Here is a 25533-nt window from a genome sequence, read left to right as displayed (position 1 = left end):
ATAATATAATACATAAGGATCAGGTTTTACAGATATCCAGTGACAAATCATTCTCATTATTATTTCAGCCAATACATTTAATTTCAGCGTCACCACTAGTGCTTAGTTTAGCTGCCGTTATGCTGCTACAGTGATGCTTGGTGTTGGTGCAGACATGATGCTGAAACCAGGACTTAAAGTGGCAGTAGGCAGTATATTTTTGGCATCAATGGGCAAAGGTTCCATAATAACCTTTCAGCATATTGTAATTCAAGTGTTCTGAGAGATAACTAGACTTCTGCTCCTCCTCATGGCTCTGTTTTCAGGCTTTAAAAAAATCTAGCCCGTGACGGGAGACTTTGGCCAATCACAGGTCATTTCAGAGAGAGAGCGTTCCTATTGGCTGTGCTCCGGTCATGTGACTGGCGTTTTGGCGTTCCTTCAGGATATCTCAACATGGCTTACAAACTTTATCATTTTACGGCTAAACCGTGCACTACAAGATGATTCTGAAAACATTTGAGGTGAGAAATAGGCATTAACGTAACATAATATTGATTCATATTTGATCAATGCTGCCTAGTTTGACTGTTTGGTCGGAGTTCGCGACTGACTGACAGCCGGCTCTCATAGACAGCAGATGGACAGCAGACCTCAGATCAGCTCTTACTGCTTGTTTTCCTCCGGTCTGTGAAATCTTGCAGATGCCATTAGGAGCACCGGAGGACACAGAGGCACATGATTTTTTTTTCAGGTTACCTGTTTCATATACTACTGTCATGATATAGCTACCGTTTTATGAAAATAACTTTTTTAAATCATATTTGCTCCAATCTCGCCTACTTCAGCTTTAATTAGAGTCTGCTCTGTGTGTACTACTAAAAATGAAGTAAAGAGGCTCTTGGGCTCTGGGAAAATGTAATGGGAATTTTTTTCACCGTTTTTTTTTTTACCAATTGATCAATCATAAAAAAAGCATCAGATTAATTGCTAATGAAAGTAATTGTGAGTTGCAGCCCCTAAAATATTATCTGTCTTCTTGGTTCATTATTTTCTCTCATGCAAGCGAAATGATACTATCTGACTTTAAAGGCACAATGAGTAGGATTTTCCTAAACAAACAAAAAGAATCCCTCTCAATCATCACTTATCACTAGAAGTGTGTGGCGGTGTCTGTATCTGCATCCCTGCCCTCTGCCTGTGTTTTCTCTTTTCTTTTCATTTTGCTGTGTTCGGTGCATTTCTGGGCGTCAACCTCTATAAAAACGTAGCGACCTGGTGCCAGATCGTAAGCTCACATCTGGATTAGGGTAGACCTCCAAGAGGCTTTTTTTTGTATGTCTCCACATGTTACATCTGCCTACCAAATTTCATAGATGTAGATGAAACTTCAATGAGGGGCTAAATTATAGCGACTTCGTAGGGGGCGCTCTCGAGCCACTTTGCCACGCCAATGCGCGAGACCCATAAAATATATAATATTTTACACATTTGCGAGTGTGGAAGGAGCATAATGTTACTGCACCATTCAGCATCCTAACTGACTGACCTTGACATTCGTTGGTAGATGTTTTCCTACAGCTGACTGGCTATCTGGCTCTCCATTTGTTTCAAGAAACAATCACATCATCTCTCTGTGGGATGCATGACATAATACTGTATCGATTTCTGTTTTTTTTTTCTGTATACACCTCGTTGGTTCGATTTTGTTTTCAGATAAAACAGAGCTGCTCCCATCTAGCTAAATTACTGAATCATTTATGTCATGGAGTGCTAATCATTCCTCAATTAATTTCCTGAGGAGAGATGTCCCATTGTGAACAATTCTCTGTGCTGTAGTGCTCTCGTGAGTGATTTCAGCAAAACACTACAGAGATGACTGCTGCCTTCTAATTGGTTGCGCTGTGTTTTTCCTTTTTAGATCAGTCTGTTATACTCGTACATCCTCACAGTTTACTTGTCTACAATGTGATTCGTTTGACTTATTTTGTTATTATCTCCTTTTCTGCTGTAGGTATTGTTTGATGAGTGTGAAGGGCTGCTACACAGACTTCCACATCGATTTCGGGGGAACTTCTGTGTGGTATCACGTATTCAAGGGACAGAAAGTAAGTTCATTCTAGTTTCATGTCATGATTATCCTGGCCAAAATAATTGTGATTCACAGTATTATCCAGATAATCATCAAATAGCAACATTGTGTGAGTCTGTTCTTTCTTGCATAATAATTCCTTATTGTGAGCATTTTTTTTATCGTGATCCGTGATAAAATCCTATATCGTCCCATCCCTGCTTATAACATATATGATATCTTGTGCAACAAATCTTCATTTATTAGTTTTCCTTTCATTGAACATTAAGGGGAGAAATTAAACCAATGTATGTCTGGCAATATGTAGTGTTGCTAACAGTTTCAGAGTTGATATTTCACCTAACCCGGCCACGTCTGTCCAGTATAACCTCTAAATAAAATAATCTCTGCTTCTCCTCAGGTGTTTTGGCTTGTGCCTCCAACCTCTCATAACCTTGCCCTTTATGAGGACTGGGTCCTGTCAGGCAAGCAGAGTGATATCTTCCTGGGAGACCGAGCTGACGGATGCCAGAGAGTGGAGCTTAAGCAAGGATACACCTTCTTCATCCCATCTGGTGTGTTGGCATGGTTGTGTTACAGTAGCCAGCAGGAAAAGATTAGCCGCCACTTCAATGAACAGTGGAGCCAAGCTTTACCTGACTATTATACTGTTTATTTCTTCAGCTGTGAATCCTCTATATGTTCCTTATCTCTGTATGTCTTTTTGTAATTAAGGTTGGATCCATGCTGTTTATACTCCAGAGGACACGCTGGTGTTCGGAGGCAATATTCTGCACAGCTTCAACATTCCTATGCAGCTTACCATCCACGAGATAGAGAATAGGACTAAGGTAGGAGTCCTGCTGCATTCTCTGTTGTGCGGCTGAACTGTGGCCCGCACTGCAATACAGTAAACTCCTACTGGGATAAATCAATCTCTCGGAGAACCAGGGGAAGGTGACGAGTTCACCTGTGAGAGACAGGAGAATGAGAGATGTGATGGAGGAGGAATCGGTTTGGTTGAGATTGAAAGAGAAATAAGGGAAAAGAGTCAAAGGGTAAAATATTTGGGAGTGACAAAATGACAAGAAATATAAATGTAAAAGTCAGATGTGTGGGAGCCCAAAAGCAGTACTTATTTGTGTGTTGTAAGAAGTTGGTAGTTTGAGAAGGAAAGGTACATTTTTCACTGTGCATGTGTATAATAATTGTTAATATATTTAAATTAATTTGTTAATTAATATTTTTAAATGAAAAAACAACAGCATTTAAAAAAATATATATATCTTTTTATTGGTGATTTTTCATTGTAAACAGAAGATACTCAAACTCTTACATGTTTTTTTAACTATATGTTACCTATAAAATGAAAAGCATTATGTATATGACAAAAGATAGGAACATGACATGGAGCCATAAACTGACGCCCAACACTTGTCGCCGCTGCATGACGCGCATGACGCGCATGACGCGCTACAAATCAAAGTTGAGCTCAACTTTTTTCAGCGCTCCAATGATGCGGTGAAGCATCAACCAATCATATGTTCTTGTTTCACCCTATTCCGTTCCATCTTTAAAAAATGCTGTTAGTTTCCAGCGCAATTTAACGACATAACTACGACAACATGCGCTTGAGCAACACTTCAACGGCGATTCGGCGACAATGGCTGGCCACGCTTGGCCGTTTTGTTGCTTTTGTTCCTTGTAGTGTGAACACAGCATTAGGAATAAAGTCATTATTTTTTTAACAAATCAGTGTGGTGTACTTTGTGGTACACCAAAGTACATATTGCAAAACTCTTATTTTACTCTTATTTTTTACAAAAAAGTATGAAATATGAAGTCTTTCTTTCTAGTAGGTTTTAAAGCTGTATTATTTCAGAAGAATAATCACATCTCATAGATCGTAGTACTGCATGTTTGTTCCTGAAGACGTGTGCTTGTTTGTTTGTATGCATGAGAGGAGGACAGTGTCTGGAGTTATAGAGCACAACAGCAACATATTGTTAAGTAATAATCTCTTTACACCGCTGTAACTGTCATTGTCTGAAGACTCATGTGTAGAAACACAGACAGAACTCTAGTTAAGTGTATACATGGGCAAGATTACATGACATTGAAGAGACCGGGTTACCAAAAAGCAAACAATAACTAGATAACCTGAGTTTATGTAAATATTAGGTGTTTTTCAGGGTTACGTTGACGAGTGTTGTCTCTGATTTCAGGTTCATTCCAAGTTCCGTTTCCCCTTCTACTATGAGATAGCTTGGTACGTCCTAGAGAGATACCTGCACTGCCTCACCAAACGCTCCTACTTTTCTCAGGAGATCCGCAAAGAGCCTGTACTAATGGGTGAGTGGAATTAAGTAATGCACAAGAGGGGGCAGGATGGGTTACCTCCTGCTGTGTTTGCAATTAAACCGGTCAGGCATTCTGTTTCAGTGCCATGCTCTATCATATTATTTCTGTAGCTGATGGCTCTCTTCCAATACAATGTGGACAGATATGATATAACTATTTTTCCCTCCTTTTGTCCCTTCAGACAACGAGACAAAGGCGAACACAGAGAGCCCCTCCTCTGACTCAAGGAGCCAGGACATGAACGAGGACTCGTGCGAGACTCAAGTCAGGGATGGCCAGGGTGAAAAGCCAGAGAGAGCTGCCCAGGACGGCCCCTGCTCTCCTGACAACCGGAGAGGCCAGCACCTCAAAGCTGTTTTATCTGTTGACTCTGAGGACAGCTGTAATCCCGGCTCCACCTCTCTAGAGTTCCCCCAAACCCCCTCTGACTCTCCAGCCTCAGAGTCCCCGAATAAATGGACGCATTTGACCGAGTTTGAGCTGAGTGGACTCAGGACGCTGGTGGAGAAGCTGGAGTCGCTCCCTGAAAATAAGAAATGTGTTCCAGAGGGAATAGAGAACCCACAAGCCCTGCTGGAAGACATGAAGGTAAGAAACAAAAAGATGACATTTTCACAATATGCACCATCCAATAGACACGACAGAGTTCCCTTTTAATGTTTGTTTGCTCTCTGTGGCCGTCTAGGTTGTCTTAAAAGAACACGCCGATGACGACCCCAGATTAGCGATCACTGGAGTTCCGGTGGTGTACTGGGCCAAGAAAACTATAAAGGTAAGAATATGTCCGCTGCACTCTAAGACTTTCTTAATGCTTTTGCACCAAATATTGTTCTTTATCTTTCCTTGGGGCTTTCAAATTAAGTTGAGGGACACTTGACGCACACTTGAATTTGAGTTGATCACTTAACACAATAGAAAAATCATCATAATAACTATATAAAAGTGAGCGCAAGTGATGGGCAGAGGGTTGATCCCAGGCCCCTGCCGCTTGACTTTGTGGTGCAATAACATTTCTGGACTTTTCACCTGAAAGATTAATTTTGTGAAAGTTTATTACTTTTATGGATGAATATTGAGAAGATAGCAGGAGTGCAGTTTATGTGTTAAAGGACTTACAATGACTGGCCCAATGAGTGGCTCACTGATGTAGGAAACAATACTTTAACATTTTTATGTAGACGAATATATAAAAAAAAAAGAATACACCCACAGAGCTTTTAGAAAGGTGTTGAATAAAAGTCTAGCTTTTCCTAAGAAAATTAGGATTGTGAATTAATCATTCAAAACATTTCGACGGGTCCAAAATGAATGTTTTTGTTTATCTCTGTGGAATATATCTGACGTTTGGTTCCCACTTCTAACAAGGCTTGTGAGCCAATAGTAAAATAACGTTGGTATCACGTGGTATCTCGTCAGCGATCAAGTTGCCAGTTAGTGTGATAAAAAAATGGCTGTTTTACGGTTGGTGCCTAGCAACCACTTGTTGTGAAGTGAATGCAATGGAATGGGTGAGGGAGATTGTGACATCTAGTGGCTGAATGTTATCAATGTTATCAAAAGCACCTTTAATGTCATAGAGTTCAAAATCAACTGAAAAAATGATCTTGTATTTGATAAATTTGACTTATTGTCAAAAAAAAAGTCTGGTTTTCAATATGAATACTGAATTTTAATCAAATTAGGTTTAGGATGGTATTATTAGTAACAGAGTGGTACTTTAGTGGTGTGTTGATTTCATTACTATAGAATAGGGAAGGCTGAACCAATTTATTTTTTATTGATCTGTAGTTTAAATTTTTGATCATCACAAAGAAACTCTTAGAAATGGGCAGCGTGTACGTCTAAACTCTTTTGTTATTCTGTCTTCCCTCTCTTCTTCCAACACTCATTAGAGCAGCAGATAAATTTATTTGCAGATATATTTATTTTGACTTAACAGGCTGCCCTAAAGCCTGATAAAGTAAATAATTAAATCTTATTTTTGCTGTCCTCCATACACATACCTCTATCTATGTATTTTGCTGTCATTAATAGGGTTGTGTATTGGCAAGAATCTAGCGATACGATACGTATCACGATACAGGAGTTACGATTCAATATATCACGACATATTGTGATACTGTAAGCAAGGTGATATATTGCAATTTTCTCGATCTAATTTTAGGAAAACTATCAAAGAACACACCACCATATGCACAAAATGTGAAATAAAAAAGTTTACTTTTTTATGCAATCAGAACAGTGGGATCTGCAATGGCATTTATCACAGTCCCTGTAGCATCCACCATCATAGCGCTACTTTTTGTGCAATCTGAGCCACTGTCTGCCAAAAGTCTTTGCATGTAAACTATTAATTAAAAATAGATTGTGTTTTTGAGAAATGATACACAAATCATAACATACTCAAGTGTAGCGATGTTTTCTTACACACCCCTAGTCATTAACAAGGATAAAAAAAACAAGCTTTTAATGGAACTGTTCTCTGTTGAACATTATATTCTCACACTGTATATATGACACGACTCATTTCTCAGACCGGATGCACAACTCACTGTTTCACTGCTTACATGTTTGTTGTTACACCTCAGGCTTACTTGGAAATTAAAAAGGACATTTTCAGCCATATTTTTCAGTCGGTGCAGATGCTCATTACTTAAGTACTACTTATGCATATGCCTCTTGGGCATCCGTATGCTGTAAAAAAAAGTCCATGTGAAATTGTGATATTGTGAGACTTAAATAGCTGCACACACTTGCAGGCTTGAAGTGCCTTTAATGTCTACGCATATAATTTATCCTTTGATTTCATGGTGTCTTGAGCTCAGCAGGAGGCCGTAAGAGGGTCAACATCAAGGCATTAACATTCATTGGCTGAATGTAAAAATAAAAAAATAATTACCTCTTCCATTTTCCCAATTACCTAGTATGAAAAGGTCAAAATGCTTATTATTGAAAATTATACACAGATGTACAGTGTTCATGTTCAATACTCTCTGATATACGTTGCATTGTAATATAACTTCTAGACTTAAATATATAATGGTGCTGAAAAATACAGTATGTTCTCGGGCATTTTAACTGTTAAGCTTTATATTTTATATATTGTACATACTTTCAAACTTTCTATTAATAATTCATTGTCCAAACAGATGCATGAAGTGTGTAACAGGCCTCAACAGGAGGTGGGTGGATGTTGTATCTGAATGTATGGGGAGTGATTTCTGTTTGGTTTTATGGACCCTCTGGATCACCCCCACCCGTCCCTCCAAAGGCCAGCTGCTGGTGGTGGGGCCTCTTTGTGTTTGCCTTTTGTAATGAGATGCCATCTGGCTCTATTGGCTGTGTTGAGCCTGCTCTCCTCTCCCTGTGATACCCATCATGAATATGACATCACCTCCTCTGCATTCTCTCTCCTCATTGGTTAAAGGCAGACGCCCCCCAAGTACATATTCTGATGCACAGCGGCCTCCCATTGGCCCCGCGCGTCCCTCCACCCCTCCCTTTTTCCCAGGGAGTGGATCCATATTAATGAGGCAGGCTTGTCTGTGTTTCCTACATCTGCTTGGTGTATTGTGGAGCTTTTAGAGTAGGAGGGGAGGGCTGTAGGCCAGACAGCAGTAGCAGGAGTAGAAGGAGGAGGAGGAGACTGCAGCCATGTCAGTTTGCCGTGAGCTGGACGGCGCATGAAAAAAACCCAGCCATGGCCATGTCGCTGAGCGCTGATGATGAGGACTACGACTCAGACTCTGAGCAGGTTAGCACGCCAAACCCCTGCAGGCAGGCAGGCATAGTGAGGCCACCAGAGGAATGCTTGTGTCAGACAGAGCAGTGTGCAGCATCACAGGGCAGCGAGGAAAAGGCAGCTACCTGGAGAGGAAATGCATTGATTCAGTCTAACCTCTGTGCTTCATCTTTGATTTTTTTGGATAGGTCTGCAGTTTGTGTATGCATGCATGTGTGTTTCTGTCAGGTGAAACCAGCAATAGGAGAAGGCTGTGTTTATATAGCTCAGAGCCTCAGGGCTGCTATTGGTCGTTTCGAAAGCAGAGAAGCAGAGGAATGGAAATTCATGTAGATGATTAATCTTTAATGATTTGATTGTAAAAGCACCAGATACGCATGTTAGAATATGTGTGTACCCAAAAAACAGGTTACGTGTCTATGAAAGGAATATTCAATATTGTTCGGTGTAGAGAGAGCTGGGATATGCAAGATGAGACTTGCTTACACAGCAATTTGAATATTTCTTCTACTTAACTCTGAACCACACCCCCTTACAATAATTCTGTGGCTGCATTTGCATTTGAAAAACACCGACTGGCTCGAAGTCCGTTTCGCTCTTTTGACAAATATCACAACACATGTTCAGTTTCTGTTTTTTTCCAGTCATGTTAAAGCACCTGTTCTTGGTGTCACAGCTGTTTGAACATCAATGAAATATGCTCAATATGCAATATGTGTTGAAGTGCATGCAAGCTGTCCACAGTTGTTTAGAAGCCAAACATTTTCTAAGCGTCCAGCACCAGTCTGAACAACTTTGCAGTTAATTTAATCCCTGCTTTATCTCCAAAACATGCTCTGCACACCCTGTAAAGAGTTGTTTTACTGATTGACACTGACACACTCCAGAGGTTTTATTAGAGTTTGTGTGTAACTTGTTCCACATGTAAAATCTGGGCTAAACACTACAAACTGTGGAACAAACACATGTTTTTGGTGTTGTTTTTGTTTCAAACGCAGCATCAGCTTTACAAGATATGCCACCTCTAAAGCTTAACAGGAAAGTAATCCCTCCAAGAACTTGTGAACCCGTTTTTTCTTCCCCCAAATGATTAGTTTCCACATATATTCCTAGATGTGAATAAATTTTTGCTCACAACAGTTTGAGAAACGTCACACACATGGGACAGCGTTTTTATGACTTCGGACAATCTGATTTTGAATTTCTTCTGCTTTTGATAAAAACAATATGTCCTGTTGTTTCTGCAATCTGTGCTCAGTGTGCGGCGCTGTCTTCAATATGTGTTTAAGGTGATGTTAAGTATAACCACAGTAATTGATTTCCACTGTTCTCCACAGAAGCTTGAGAGGCTTCGAGGCGGTGTCAATGAACATTAAAGTCTGCTTCTCATAATGTTTCCCAGTTGAATGAGCTTTGATGAGCCAAGGAATTACCAGTTGGTTACTGTCCTTACTGATGACACATGTGTATATATAAAAGAGGTACGAGCTACTAATGCTAAACTAAAGACTGAAAACACTTGTACCCGAGACAGAGCACTCAGAGTGAGAGGCAGTTTATTTCGTTGGCAGCCTTGTTGTCAACCTCTGCTGTCAGAGGGATATCTGCTTTAGAGATCACTCACTTAGCAGACAGAGGGGGAGGTTTAGAGGGGATTTAGGGGACAATGTGGACAGCTTTCTGAAGTATCTTTTCATACACCTGCAGTTTGAGTTACAGGTGTAATCAGACAGCACAGTGTCTGTTATTTAATGTGATCTGACATTAGCAGATTGATCATAACTCTGACCTGTTGTCTCATGTTTGTAGGAAGTGTAAAATAACAGATCATGTTGTCTTTTCCTGGGTCTCATTCCAGTGTTCTTTTGGAGCAGACCTCCTGTTTATAATCCCCACCAGTACCCCCAGAACAGTCGAGCCCTAACCCCCCCTAATATCTCACTCTAATCCCGTCTGGTAACCACAAATCTGACCGCCTATGTCAGTCTATTTCACGGCTATTGTTAGAATAAATCATTGTAATGTGCCTAAGATTGAGCCTGCTTTCTTTTCCTGTTGGAGAGTCTCATTACAGCTCTTATTGGTTACAAGTCTGTGTGTCATAGACTGTTCTGTTAGGGAATGGGACGTGGCTGTTGCTATGCTGACGCTAGGAGAATCTGCACTGCCGATGCAACTAAAGAAATCTGATCTTCATTTTTCCAAGAGCTGCAGTCTCTCACTCTCCTTCTTGTTTATTTCATCTCACACATTGCCACATATTTCCTCGCGTGGCATGGTTGGCAGCGTTTTGACATGTGGTTTTTCATGTTGAGAATACATTGTTGTGGTCGGGCTCCGAGCCTGAGAGGGAGCCGAATATATAACACCAAGAGCAGTAATGATGGAGATCAAAGGCATCTCATCTCCATTACCCGCTTCTATTAAATAGAGCACATTTAATGCGTACAGTTATAAATCAGTCTAACACAGAATAACGGTCTCCTAGTGATCCGTGTGTGAAATGTAGCCACAAGTGCAGTTTCTCTTTGAAGTAGAAAACATGCAAGCAAAGTGAAGGGCTAAATTTGGAAGATGCCCCCGGGGACATTCTTGATTTGTTTGTTTTTCCTCCTGGATCCTGTGCTGTAACAGCCGTGAAAAATGTGTGTTCATACACAGCGTGCTCAGATTTGTGTTTATGTAAATGCATATATGGATGCATCTCTGTTTGGATCTGTTAAACCCAGGGTTACAAAGACCCAAAAAAAAGGATCAGGATGTACCGCTTACATCCACCATAACGCTGACCCCTGTTGGATTTAATTGAATGTTTTCATTATTTTCTTATTACACAACATGATTGTGAGTGCTTGTTATTGAGCCGTAGCACCATTTATTAAATTAAATGTCAGCACGTTAGATTGAGGAGCTCTTCAGATGCATTCTTTTTTACTTCGATCTGACATTTTGGTTGAAATCAAAATCACTGAATTGTCAAATTGATAATAAACTGTTTGTTGTAATCCAGTGAGATAAGGATTGTAAAGCATCTGCAGCTTAAAAGTCTTCTTTGTGAAAGATAATAATGCAAACTTGCTGCCCTTGACACAGTACATACTAACTACACATTTGCATTATTATGTGACTGCACCTATATTTGCCTTTATTTAATATATTTAAGTGGAATACTTTGTAAGTAGCGTCATAATGTTTTAAAAATTTTAAAATAATAAATTTATCCTTTATCAACAAACTAAAAGCTCTCTGGAGGAAGATGGTGCCGTGGACGGCTGGCGTGTCTGTGAAAGTTAACGCGATAATAACGCATTAACGCAACTTGTGATTTTTAGGTTGTAGCAGAATGAGTTTTAAAGCTAGAGTGAAGATACATATGACATAGACATCATATGAAACTAGAAAACCTAAGCAATCCATCGGTACCAATCGTGTCATACTAGCTTGTAGCCAAAGGAGGGTACATAATGCTCCAAACTTAAGCTAAATTTTGGCGAGGAAAAACTGTCATGGCGATTTTCAAAGGGGTCCCTTGACCTCTGACCTCAAGATATGTGATCGAAAATGGGTTCTATGGGTACCCACGAGTCTCCCCTTTACAGACATGACTACTTTATGATAATCACATGCAGTTTTAGACAAGTCATAGTCAAGTCAGCAGTCATGTATTACTTCTCTATACGTACTACATTTCTGTTTACACGTCTATATATATATATATATATAAATATATATATATATATATATATACTGTATTATATATGCAATAGGGTACCTTTACCTTACCATTGCTAACAACTGCTTGTTGTAATTGTTGTGCATATGACGGCTAAACAAAGTTGAAACTTGTATTCGGTTGACCTTTTAGATGCCTGTTTGTGAAATATTTCTTGCCTTATCATTTTTAGTTGCTTGACACAGTATCCCCTTTATCCTTTCAGCCCCGGCCTCCCAACCGGCCGAAACCTAAGATGGCAGCTTCTCCTGCATCAGCAGTCAAGCTGTCGGCCAGTCGGGGAACATCTGGTGCCAGGAGGAGAAGGACGCGCTGTCGGAAGTGTGAGGCGTGCCTGCGGACAGAGTGCGGCGAGTGCCACTTTTGTAAAGACATGAAGAAGTTTGGCGGGCCGGGCCGCATGAAACAGTCCTGCATCATGAGGCAGTGCATTGCAGTAAGTTCAGGATGTTCTCAGTGGATGTTCTTGTCACATACGCATGATGTTGAAGGAATAGTTTGAGAGAGTTAGATTAGAAGATCAAAACCATTTTCACAACCGTATGCTAAAGCTACAGCCTGCAGGTCCAGCTAGACTGGCTCTCTCATAAGGTAAAAAAAAAAAAATCTGCTTACCAGCACCTCTTAAAGCTCACTGATTAACACATCATATCTTTGTTTAATCTACACAAAACCCAAAGTGATTTCCTGGAGTCTGTCCAGGCAACCAGCAAAGACTCTAGACCTAAACTTTTTTCACGTCAAGGACCCCTAAACTGACACAAATCAAATTAAGATTTTGTCCCAGGGTGCCCCATTTGAGTGGACTTTTACTTTTAGATGTTTTATTACTGAAAGTGTATGAAACCCATGACCAAAATAGTCACGAGAGAGATAAGATATAACTTTATTAATACTGACGGAAATTCTTTTGCCAGAGATTGCTCTAAAATTACAACAACATAAGAATAAAAAACACAACAGAGTAATAAACATAAAGTGTATAAGAAGTGATATCAACACCAGAGCCTAATAGAATAACAATAAAAGCAAGATACATTTAGTAAAATAAGTAAACTAAAATAGAAAAGTAATATTGTGCATGATATTGAAAAAGTACAAAAAAATAATATTGCACATGATATTCTGTCATTGTGTTTCTTATGGACGGAATTATACTATTATAGTGAAAATAGTAATTATTATTACCCTTTTTGCTGGGGACCTGACCCCTGGAACCCCCTCATGGACCCCTGGGGGTCCCTGGACCCCACTTTGAAAACCACTGCTCTAGGAAGTCACTGCACCTGGCAAAGAAATAGATGCAGCACGCAACCCCTCGTAAAACCACAACACAGTATTTATGCTAAGCTAAGCTTACCGCCTGCTGGCTCTAGCTTCATATTTAGCGTGCAGACATGAGAGTGGTATCAATCTTCTAAACTTCCCTTCCTTTGCTTTCCTTTAATTTTGAATACTTGATTCTTGGTGTGTCCATGTGGTTGTTGCTGGGGTGCTCAACATGGTGACCAGGGCAGTACAGGGTGATTACTAGGGTGTTCCAGGTGGTTGCTATGGTAGTGACACAAGCAATACTAATAATATAAGTAACAGCAGCAGTAGCAGTAGTGACCAAAGGCCATGGAGAGAGAGAGACAAAGACTGTTTGAATGATTCAGCACCATGGACAGAGACAAGTAGACAGACTGGGTTTGATTGATTCTCCATCATACACAGACAGTTCAGTTTGAAGGATTGACCACGATAAGCAAGAGAGTGAGAGAGACTTGGCATCCATCCCAATATCCCACACTTGCGGTCTTAAGCTCTTTAGCAACTCTGTCCCACTTTTAAGATATGCCAATAAGCTTAGCCCACTCTTGATGTTCACTCACCCTAATACTGCTGCGGCGCAGTACTCGGAGCTAAGGCCAGCACAGCACACATATTTTAATACATAACGGTGGTAGCGAGTTATAGTACATTAAAATAGATAAATTGTAACAACAGACATAGCCTAGCCTATCATCATCATCCGGTAACAACCCCGCCTACATTTTAGGAGTACTTTCTGGATGGAAACGCGAAACAGATCTAGACTCCAGGCACATGTATGGTACGGGTTACTAGGGGTACTATACCAAAAGTGTTTGGTGGAAATGCGGCTTATATGCCTCAGTTCATCACGGTCTGGTTAGCCCATTTGTAGACGGTGATGTAACTAGTTTGTTTGCTAAATAAAAATAGATAGCAAATAAATGTTCAATATAAATTATGCAGACTACGAAATACAATACAAGGCTTTGAGTGATTTTTGAAAGAGCAACCGTGACTACGTTTACATGCACAAATTCCGAGAATGACAACATTCCTACTAAGCTGTTTACATGGCTAATGAAAATGAATATTCCACTAATATTCCCGTTTACATGCAGCCGTGCATATTCAGATTTCGGACTTGATTCGGACTTGTTCAACCATGCGACAAACACAGCCTCCCTCTTTCATTCCTTCAGCCACCTTCTTGAAAAGGTCGGCGTTTCGTTGTGCATATCCAAAAACCTGTAGATATCCAAGTCTTTCATAATGTTTAAAAGTAGGTGTGTTTCTCCGTCTCTGCAAACTGTGATGCATATTCCGAATGCTCCGTAAAGAATGCTCCTAAAACCAGAATAATATCGGCATATCCCGCATGTCTTAATCTGAAAATGCTCCATTCGTAATAAGGCCCAATTCAGAATATCCAAATGGAATATGCTGTTTACACGACCCGTATCCAATTCAGAATATTGTCATATTCGGAATAATAATGAAGTTTTAGTGTGCATATCAACATAGTCAATGATTAAAGCAATTAAAGACAACAGAGACAACAAAACATATCTTACTCTACCTTATAAACTGGCTCAGTAAACGGTTTAATCCACAAGTAGCATGTACACAAAACATGGCAGATAGCTACCTCACTTGCATTGTAATGGAACCTTAAATGAATGGAAACATTGTGAAAGACAGAATTGGGAGAGAGTGTGGGTTGACCAGTTCGTCTGAGAGGAATTGTTCCAAAAGAGGATATTAATTGGCTACAGCAGCTTTATCTTCAAGCTCGTGTTTGTGTCTCCAGCCTGTCCTGCCCCACACGGCGGTGTGTCTCGTCTGTGGCGAGGCGGGGAAAGAGGACACGGTGGAGGACGAGGAGGAGAAGTTCAACCTCATGCTCATGGAGTGCTCCATCTGCAACGAGATTGTTCATCCTAACTGTCTCAAGGTAAATTAGTCAACCTGTATTGAATGTTGTCAGACGGACAGACGGAGCAGGTGGAGGTGGTGCTGATATAGATAATGCTGAGGTAAATGCAGCCAAACGCAGACTTTATTGTCTTAACAAAAAACAAACAAAAAAAGTTAAAAACGTGATTTTACATTGATGAACACAAACCACAACATCCACCCACTACTTGTTTACATTACAGTAATCGGATATTGTGCTCATTAATGATAGCTTAATTGTTTAATTTTTGTTTCTAATATGAACGCAACATGTTTGGGGCAGAGTGCGTCACATCTGCGCCTGAAAGACCGTCACAAAGGCTTCACTAAATCTGTGTTCCTTTTCGTCAGGTAAAGGATTCAAACGGAGTAGTCAATGATGAGTTGCCAAACTGCTGGGAGTGTCCGAAGTGCAACCATGCTGGGAAAACAGGAAAAGTAAGTATCTGTATGGACTTAAGTCTGTACGTGTCTGAATCATGACATGATTAAACAAGTTGACTCCGTCCCAGAAACTCTGAACCAGAGAAATAAAGTTGTGCTCTGTTTTTCTAACCTTTTGGCCTCAAAGCAAAAAAGGGGGCCAGGATTCAAGTACGCGTCAAACCTTCCCGGCTCGCTACTGAAAGAACCGCGGTTAAGCCGGGATTCAAAAGAAGAGCCCGACTCGCCGATGGTGGCCACGGCAACTGTTACTGCTTTGACTTCCACATCTGCTGTGAAGAGGAAGGCAGAGCGGGAAGAAATCCCTAAGAGGAAAGAGGAAGAGCCTCCAAAGAAACGTCCCCCGTTGTTGTCTCTGGATGGCACGCCCCGACCGAGGCCTGAGGACAACCCACTGAGGAAAAAGAGGAAACTGTTTGACACCCATGATGAACCTGTCATTGTGAAAAAGAAGGTAAGACCCTTATTTGTTTGTAGTTTATCAGTTATAATAAATAAAGTGGAGTCATAGATAGCATTAATAATTAAAGTAATACGTCTTCTCTGCGTCACATGACAGTATCGATCACAATGTTACCGGTCCAAGCTACCGTTGCATGTAAATCAACATGACCTCTTCCACTCAATTTAATATTTTACAGTATTATTTTAAGGCAAATTAAAATTATTAAATATTTTAGTGTTAAATCTGTTTTCTACAGTACATTATACGGTATATGTGAGCTCCCGCATTTTTTCTCTTAACTGTACCTTAACGTCACTCGCCATCATTCGTAAATATTTTATCCTATGGTTTATTATTTTAACCGCCTCTCAGTCCACCATTGGACAGTCTGAAGAGCCACAATGCATTTTGGGTCAGTTGAGTATGGCCAGTAAGCACACGTCTCATACTCAGAAATTCTTTCTAATCTGTTACACATCTGGGCATTTCTCACGTACACAAAATCCCCATACTATGCAGTTGGAACGCACTACAAACTCAATTTTACGTCATCCATAGTATGAATAGTGTGTTAGTATGGGATTTCGAGCCGAGCCAATGTTTCTTATTACTTTTAAGGCTTCCAAAGCTCATTCTTGACCTTGGAAACAGCAGTTGACAAAATAATCTCACCACAAAGTGCTTTTAGCTGTTCATTCTTCTTGTGACTTTAAATTTTTCTTTAAGTCAGAAAAAATACCAGGCTGTATTATACTACGTCATGCTGTGGGTAATTTGCAAAGGAAGAACAATATTGTCACAAAGCACAGTTTATTGTGAATATTATAAAGAGGGAAGATATAGAAGACCTGAGAAGAATTGAACTATATGAAAATGTGTGATATAGACAGGGTCACTGAAGATTTCTTAGACCAGTTTGTTTATTTTTGGTTGTTGTATCTTTAGTTAAAATTAAAAATTACATTATACTCATAATAATATAATAATTACAATATATTTGCATTTTATAAATTAATTTGGAGCTTAAAGGTGCTAAATTCGATATCCAGAGCATTAATATAGCAGCAAATAACTACCTGTTATCTCTGTCAGCACTTTCTCCATTGTTTGTACTGTTAGCACTGTTAGCACCATTAGCTGCTAGCAGTTGCCATGTTGAGGGCCGTTGAGAGGCAATAGAAATGCTCCCAGTTTTGCATTTAGCACCTTTAATTCTCTTGAAAATAAAAGATATGTAAAGTAAATTCGAACCTGCAAAAACGTCCTCAAATTGAAACTGACAACTGCTTCAAAAGTAATAATTATGGGTCTTCTATTCTTTCTTAGAAGAAACTTTCAAAACCAGACGATCCTTTGACTCCGAAGCTGTTTCGGCAAATCAAGACAGAGAATGATGAAGAAGATGACCAGGAGGATCATGAAGAAGATGGATTCTCCTTGGACAGGATTCATTTAAAGGGGAAAAATGAGTATGATGACGAGGACCAAGAACAAGAAGATGAGGAGGGAGAGGAAGAGGAGACGGTGAAAAAAGAGAGAGACAGCAGCTCGGAGGACAAAGCCAAGCTCCTTTTAAATCCGCTGCTAAGAACATCGGCAGCCAGAGAAAGTGAACAATACTCCAACTCTCCCAGAGCCGGACCAAGCAGCGAATCAGGAGACGCTCAGGAGAGGAGCGCCGCTCCGCTGAAGGCTCGCCATCAGCGTCGACGCCTCCCCAACAAAGAGCTGAGCAAAGAGTTCAAGCAGGAGATTCCCAAGACAGAAGACTGTCTGTCCAACCAGAACCACGGCTCAGTGAAGACGGAGGACGGTTCAGCCCATCACAATCGACGACCACTGAAGAGTGAGGACTCCTTGACCAATCAGAACCGTAAACCACTAAAAACAGAGGACTCGACCACTAACCAGAGCCGCAGGGCGCTTAAAATAGAGGAAGGTTTGGCCAATCAAAACAGACGCCCACTGAAAACAGAGGACGGCCTGGCCAATCAGAACCACAGGCCTGTAAAAACTGAGCCTGAGAACGAAGTAGACGACCAAAAACCTAGATGGCCTCTTAATAACGGCAGCAGCGACTTGGGCGACTGGCTGCGTCACAGGGGGCGGGAGGTGAACGAGACGCCGCGTGGCTACTCGCCACTCGGTTGGAACAGGAGTGCTCAGATCACACCAATATGCCCCCGTCCGCTCCCCTGCCGGTCACCGCCAAAATGTATCCAAATGGAGCGCCACGTGATCCGGCCCCCTCCCATCAGCCCCCCGCCTGACAGACTCCCGCTGGGCGACGGCGAAGCACACGTGATGCGAAGGGAGATGTGGATGACCGTGTTCAGTCACTTAACTCACAGAGATCTTTGTGTCTGCATGCGTGTCTGCAGGACCTGGAACAGATGGTGAGTACAGGATGTACTGTACTGTTGAAAACCTGTCTTCATAATACAGGCTGTAAAATATCTGCTGTCTCACCAGGTGCTGCGACAAGAGGCTTTGGAAGCACATCAATCTGAACCGCTGTAAGTCCATCACACCTCTCATGCTGAGCGGCATCATCCGGAGACAGCCGGTAGCTCTGGACCTCAGCTGGACCAACATCTCTAAGAAACAACTCAGCTGGCTCATCAACAGACTGCCAGGTAAATATGTTCAACCAGCAAAAACACTGTTTGTGTTTTTATGAAAAGGCAGTAAATGAGATAAGGTAGATTTTTATATAAGTTTGGTTGAAAGGATGAACTGTTATGAAAAAATGAAGTGGAATCAACTGAGAGTTTTAATGAAGGAAAATTCCAGAAATTTTTTTAAAAAAATGTATAGAGACATGGGGACACAATCACTCTCCTTGACCAGGACTCCAAATTAACTTTTTTCCCCAGTGTCCCGCAGTGGGTAAAAATGGAGTAAATATGATCAAAAAAAGTTATTTTTATAAAACATTCACTATATCCTGACAGTAGAGCATGAGACAGGTAATCTGAAAAAAAATTCATGTGCCTCTGTGCTCTCCGGTGCTCCTAATGGCATCTGCAAGATTTCACAGACCGGAGGAGAACAACCAATCAGAGCCGAGCTGGAGCCTTGCCGTCTCTGAGCAGCTGTCAATCACTCGCAAACTCCGATGAAACGGTCAAACTTGGCAGCGCTGATCAAATATGAATCAATACTCTGTTACTGTAATGCCTATTTCTTGACTCAAATATTTTCAGAATCATCTTGTAGTGTACTGTTTAGCTGTAAAATAAGAAAGTTTGTGACCCGGCAGCCAAGTTGAGGAAAATCCAAGCACCGCCCACCAGCCGGAGCACAACCAATAAGAACACTCTCTCTCTGAAATTACCTGTGATTGGCTAGTTTTTATAATGCCTGAAAACAGAGCCATGAGGAGGTGCAGAAGTCTAGTTATCTCTCAGAACACTTGAATTACAATATGCTGAAAGGTTATTATAGATTTTTTGCCCAGTGATGCCAAAAACAACCATTATCCCAAATTTAAGTTCTTTTTTTTCATTTTATGTCGCACTTTAACACACTACATCTTAGTGAAGCAGTACAAAAAATACACACACATAGGTATTTACCTTCTGCAATATGTCCGTTACCCATTGGTAAAACTTCGCATCCACCAAAGTAATGAATATAATTACCCTCTGGCAGCTTTTACAACTTTCACACAGCTCATCTGTCTATGTATGTAATAATTTGATTTGTAATGATAAGTTTCTGTACTGTCCCAGAATTGCCCCCGACGCTGTATCTTTGTGTCCCAGGTGCTATTTTTAATGTCCCTGGGACAACGGGACATCCTTCATTTCAAGCTCTGACCTTGACACAACCTTCCAATGGTATCCATTAGCACCATATCTTCAACATAATTGCCTCGATAAAGACTGCGGAACTTTATGTACCGAGGGCGGTAAAATGACTGTTTCAGGTTTTGATTAAAACAATGTGTTTGTGTAGCATGTGCAGTTTTTTTTCCAAGTTAGATTTCCCATAATATCCCCATATGGATCCTCCATATGGATCATTGTTTCCCCAGAGGCTCCTGGATTTAGATGGTTTACTTGAGATGCTTTGTAACTTCAGAACGTCTTTGCTGGATCACTCAGCTAATTAGATAAGAATACTCGCTGCGTCTGTGTTGGTTTATTTTGTGACTTCAGATTAACTAAAACTCTGGAGATGGAGAAACTGAAAAATAGGGCACATTTCCTCAACAGTCTGCAGTATATTTAGCTTGCCGTGAAGCCGCTTGTGGCCACATAGAGCAGATTAAATAAGATCAGTGTATTGTTTCTTAATGTAAAAGATGTCTAACATGAGGTTCTGTATGTCTTCGCCGTCCCTGCAGGTCTGCGTGTGCTGCTGTTGTCAGGATGCTCCTGGGTGGCGGTCTCTGCTCTTTGCACCTCCAGCTGTCCTCTTCTGCGGACGCTGGATGTTCAGTGGGTCGAGGGACTGAAAGACGCCCAGATGAGGGACCTGCTGTCGCCTCCTACAGATAACAGGCCAGGTACCAGCCTGCCAACCTCTCTCTCTGTGTGTGTGTGTGTGTGTTGTAATCCGAGCTTCTACTACGCGCTTTGATGACATCGCCGGGCCGGTCGTGCGTGCTTTTACTGCATGTTAGTGCACGTGAGCGTGTTCCACTGGCTAGCTCACGGCCGCTGCTCTGCACTGCTAGCACCGTCCCAACCAAAGCGTTAGCGCCCACCCTCCGGTTCCCCCTCAGGTAAACACTGTTAGCTCTCTCAGCAGTGTTGCCTTGGTTTTCACTGTTAGCGCTGTTTGCACCGTTAGCTACGAGCCGCCGGCTCAGCTGTCGTCCTGTTGAGAGCTGTGCGGAGGCAATAGAAAGGCTCCCAATCTCGCATTTTGCACCTTTTATGCAAAGAGTGGATATTGTATACGTTACTTTATATATTTAAAAGTGTGTCGCAAACATATCGTTTTATTTAAAAAAAAAAAAAGGGCACTGTAATTTTTAGCAAACGTTAGTAAATAGTGCATTTGTTTGGGACTATTTTCACCCGCGGATCAATACACAATTGGTCCTCTAGTGGTTATAGTCCTTATGTGGGATGTGGGGTTAACTCAAAAATAAACTACAGTGCCCATGTTTATAATAATGTAGGAACAGTGGGGCTCATTGATGTGTTTTTAACTACAAAATAGCACTTTTTACAAAGATTTTGTCTCAAACATCTAACTTTGTAGGTCAGTTGGACAACAGGAGTAAACTGCGTAACGTGGAGGACTTGCGCCTGGCAGGCTTGGACATCACGGACACGTCTCTGCGCCTCATCATACGCTACATGCCCTCGCTGTCCAAGCTGGACCTCAGCTACTGCAACCACGTCACCGACCAGTCCGTCAACATCCTGACCGCTGCGGGGACGACCACCAGAGACTCGCTCACTGACATCAACCTGTCAGGTAGGAGCCTGTCTTTGTTGGCTGTAAGTCTGCCTGCATTTGACTTGCTCCCCCTAGTGGCTAAATCCTGAACTCATTAGAAGTATTGAACTGTCATGTCTATCCACAGTGGATTATATACTTCCAGTGAATTTACATCAATTCCATAGATGTAAATCAAATATTGACCTTTAGTTAAAGGACTGTACTGGTGGTTTTTCATGTCCTTCCAGACAGTGACTGGTTTTTCAGCCATCCCAGGTCGAAAATCAACTTGGAGAGACATGAATTTATGACAGATGTGTGAACATTAAGTCACTTTTTTGTCAAGGTCATGTCATTGTTAAATGGTAAAGAAGCCAACAGAAAATGACTTAAAGGTGCTATTGATAACGTTAAGCCACTAGATGTTGCAATTGTCGTTGCCAGGCACTTACCGTCAATCTCAGCCATTTATCCGTTTTTTCCACACTAACTGACGACTCAGAGATACCATGTGATACCAACATTGTTTTACTATTGGCTCACAAGCCTTGTTATAAGTGGAAACAGAACGCCAGATATCGTCCACAAAGGTAAACAAAACATTCATTTTGGACCCGCCAAGATTCTTTAAATGATTAATCGACAATCATATTTATTTTTTTTTCAGGAAAAGCATTACTTTTATTCAGCACCTTTCTAAAAGCTCTGTGGATTTAAAAAATATTTGTCTACATAAAAATGTTATCAATAAGACCTTTAAAAACTCAAAAGTTCGTCTGGAAGGTACTGTAAGAAATGAATCTAAACACCTATAGTTTATTTGGCACACGTCACCAAAACTAACAGTCTAATACAACAATCCTGCAATAAATGTGACCTTCATGACGGTTTTAATGCATACATTTCGTTAAAACCGTTTCAGAGAGGTTGTAGCTTGTGCTGCTGCTTCTTGTCGGGAGGCATGAAATTATATACAAATTGTGAAATCAATTTTTATAGAATTTCACACCATTTATTGCAAAGTGCACAAATGCTAAAAAGAATCTGATCTTATGCTTGTTGTCTCTCTGGAATACCATTAAATGTGAAACACAATGAATCAAAGGGCTATTATGGAAAGAGCTGAGAGGCAAATGCATTTTTGGCTTTCTGTCTTATCCTGAAACGCCGCTCACCATAATGAGGCCTTTGGATTTCACGTCCTAGAATATCCCGAAGCGTCGATTAATCCATGTGTGTCATAGCTTATGTCGGTACAGGTGACCCGTTACGCATCATTTGTTCTTTTTCCCTCCTAACCCCCTGTTTTCTCCCTTCAGTGTGTAACAGGGTCACCGACCAGTCGTTGACATATTTCAAGCGCTGTGGAAGCATATGTCACATCGACCTGCGGTACTGCAAACAGGTGACCAAGGAGGGATGTGACCAGTTTGTCGCGGAAATGTCCGTCAGCGTGCAGTTTGAACTGATAGAAGAGAAGCTGCTGCAAAAGATAAGTTAGGAAGACCCGTGTGACATTCACAAAGTGGTAAAACTACTGTCCACACGGAGGCAGCAGACGACTGTGTGCTCGTGTGTTGCATTAACGTCTGCGGACTACTAAACAGACACAAAGGACGCGTCTGTAAAACTGATGTTAAAGGGAAGCTGTGCTGCTGAGTCAGAATGTAAAAATGGAAAATCTTGTCCCGTGATGGCAATATTGCAAAAATGTTTCCGTTGTTGTTTGCACCTTGTTTATAAGTTATTTATTTCTTTATATATTGATTGTTTTATGTAATGTATCATGACTATCTTTTGGTGTTTTATAGATTATTTTTTGTTCCAATGCAAAGTTTATTGCATTAGAGTAATATTTTTGTATCAGAAAGTGTTTCATACATTTATGTGCAGTATTGATTGCACCGCTGTACAGTATCATACCATGGGAATTGATAATCAATCGCCATTACTGTTAAGCTCTTTATTGTTGAGAGGCAGAGGTCTTAATGATTTGTTGCCAAACCGTAGGAGGGTAGCTTGTGTTTGTGTGGGTGTTTTTTTTATATTTTATTATACGCGTCAGTGCCCTGTTCGGCACTGCACATTTTGTTTTCCATATAATGATACCATTTGCACTGATACAGCAAATATGAATACATGGATGTATTCACATGTACACTATACAGTGTATAAAGCATATTTTTTCAACACTAAAATGTTGCGCTAATTCTACTAACAGCTTCTAGTTAACTGGGTTATATTAAGACATAGCTGCCAGTCTCCATCACTCTTTAGTATCATCGGTGCTTTGTGAAAGGAAGCGTTTTAGCTCTGCATGCCGCAAAGTAATATGTTTACACCACAGTCAATAGATTTAGTAACTGTGAAACAATATAACCATCTGTTTACTCCTGTCAACTCCATATGATAAAAATAACGACACAGTGCTGAATCGTGCAAGAAATAAAGAAGCAGCAAAGTCCAGGAATAAGATTTTACATTTGCATAAATCTTTTAGATCAGAGGTTCTCAAACTTTTTTGGGGCAGGGACCCCTCACAGGGGAGAATATGTTCAAGGACCCCCTCATTATCGTAACTCCGATTAAGCATACGCTTACTAACTTTTGTACTCTTAGATTGCCGTTGGAACTGTTTGTATTCTAAAACTTTTCAACCTAAATTCTTCAGACCTGTTTCATAGTGATTAACAGAAACACATTTATGTTAAGATAAGATGAGATAATCCTTTATTAGTCCCACAGCGAGGACATTTGATATGTTATTGAATATTAATATCACTAATATACCTTTTTAAACTGAGTGGGATTTTATTCAAATTGCATTTGGACTCAACTTGACAGCATTTATAGCCTACATTACAAGTATTTGATCTTAAAAGCTTTCAGAAAATGAACAGTAGCAAGACGGCATAGTCCTAATAAATGCAGGTATTTAAACTTGCCAGTCTAAAGCTGACTTTCAGTAAGTGCTTCAACTTTAAAATAATGAACTTATTGCTGTGTGTCACAATCATATCAGATTTTCTATTGGCCCAAAGCTAACGTGGGTGGGATTAATGGACACAATATGCTTGTTTTATTGGCACAAATAGTCCCCATCTGTAGATATGCACCTTTTAATGATGCAGCACAGTTTTATAATTTATAGCAAATTATTCTACAGACCCCTGGGGGTCCCCGGACCGCACTTTGAAAGTCACTGTTTTAGATGAGACCGTTTTCTCCCATTTGACAGAAGTGATGTGTAACAAACAGGCCAAGATGCTGAAAGAAATTAAAACCATATATTTAAAAATAATTTTCATGATCCCAGAAATGTGATTATAGCGTATTAGGCAGCGCATTATTCTGTTTCCAATATTAATATATTTTATTTAAAAGATATAAAGCCAATATCAGTAAATTCATCTCCAGACATCAGCTTCTGACCACAAGGTTGAGAAACTTTGTTATAAGACCAAATACAATATGTTTTAATATAATATAGTATGAGATAGGATCATAGAAGAAGAAGAAGCTGCAAAAAAAAACATATTTCCTGAAAGATTTGTGCAAATGTAAAAGGAAAAATGGATTTTGTTTCTCAGCCTGATTCCACTGAAATATACATTTATTAACACTAGTTGTTTTCTTTAAAATCATTTTGTTAAAAGTCTTATTTTTTTTAGATAAACCTCTGAAGATAAAGTACTTTAGCATCAGTCAGTAGCATTTTCAGAAGTATTCTTACACATTTATTCATCATAATAATAATTAAAGTTATATAAAAAATGCTAATTTTGCTATCGGGACTCGTCTAAAAGATGTCGACAGTTTAATGATTTGATAGGTTTGCATTTTTATTGAAAACTAAACTTTTTTAAAGATAAAGTATTTGATACGGTTCAGTGGATGGGTTTACATTTACATTTAATTTGTTTTTTTTATTATTATTATTATTAAACCACCATGTCTCCATGAAATATTTGAGTACGTTACTGTAAATGTTCAATCTGTACATAATGTACATGTAAAGCCTCTAGGAAAAGTTAAGTCAACCTTTGAGATATTAAATTCATTTTAAATACTGAGCTGTGTGTGCATCTGGTCCATTTTTGTATAAATAA

At 40.2% G+C, this 25533-nt stretch overlaps 1 protein-coding gene across 5 annotated transcripts in view; it reads left to right on the top strand.

Annotated features, from left to right (window-relative positions):
• Nucleotides 1–25497, top strand: part of kdm2bb (lysine (K)-specific demethylase 2Bb) — a 29088-nt gene extending 3591 nt beyond the window's left edge. The window contains exons 7-22 of one of the 5 annotated variants that reach the window (XM_074617613.1): nt 1994–2087; nt 2472–2625; nt 2786–2901; nt 4276–4402; nt 4593–4999; nt 5097–5183; nt 12092–12322; nt 14990–15133; nt 15487–15573; nt 15707–16033; nt 17351–18420; nt 18497–18660; nt 19792–19866; nt 20376–20537; nt 21242–21460; nt 22744–25497. In XM_074617613.1, coding sequence (XP_074473714.1) covers nt 1994–2087; nt 2472–2625; nt 2786–2901; nt 4276–4402; nt 4593–4999; nt 5097–5183; nt 12092–12322; nt 14990–15133; nt 15487–15573; nt 15707–16033; nt 17351–18420; nt 18497–18660; nt 19792–19866; nt 20376–20537; nt 21242–21460; nt 22744–22925 — 3646 coding nt within the window. In that variant the 3' untranslated portion in view covers nt 22926–25497. Of the gene's footprint in view, nt 1–1993; nt 2088–2471; nt 2626–2785; nt 2902–4275; nt 4403–4592; nt 5000–5096; nt 5184–12091; nt 12323–14989; nt 15134–15486; nt 15575–15698; nt 16034–17350; nt 18421–18496; nt 18661–19791; nt 19867–20375; nt 20538–21241; nt 21484–22743 lie in introns of all 5 variants that reach the window. The other 4 variants (XM_074617612.1, XM_074617616.1, XM_074617617.1 and 1 more) reach the window with 4 other exon arrangements.
• Nucleotides 25498–25533: the final 36 nt, after the last annotated feature.

Source organism: Sebastes fasciatus, chromosome 19 (assembly GCF_043250625.1).
Source record: "Sebastes fasciatus isolate fSebFas1 chromosome 19, fSebFas1.pri, whole genome shotgun sequence".
NCBI lineage: Eukaryota > Metazoa > Chordata > Actinopteri > Perciformes > Sebastidae > Sebastes > Sebastes fasciatus.
The sequence above is the reverse complement of the archived record's forward strand: the minus strand, read 5'-3'. Positions and strand labels throughout refer to the sequence as shown.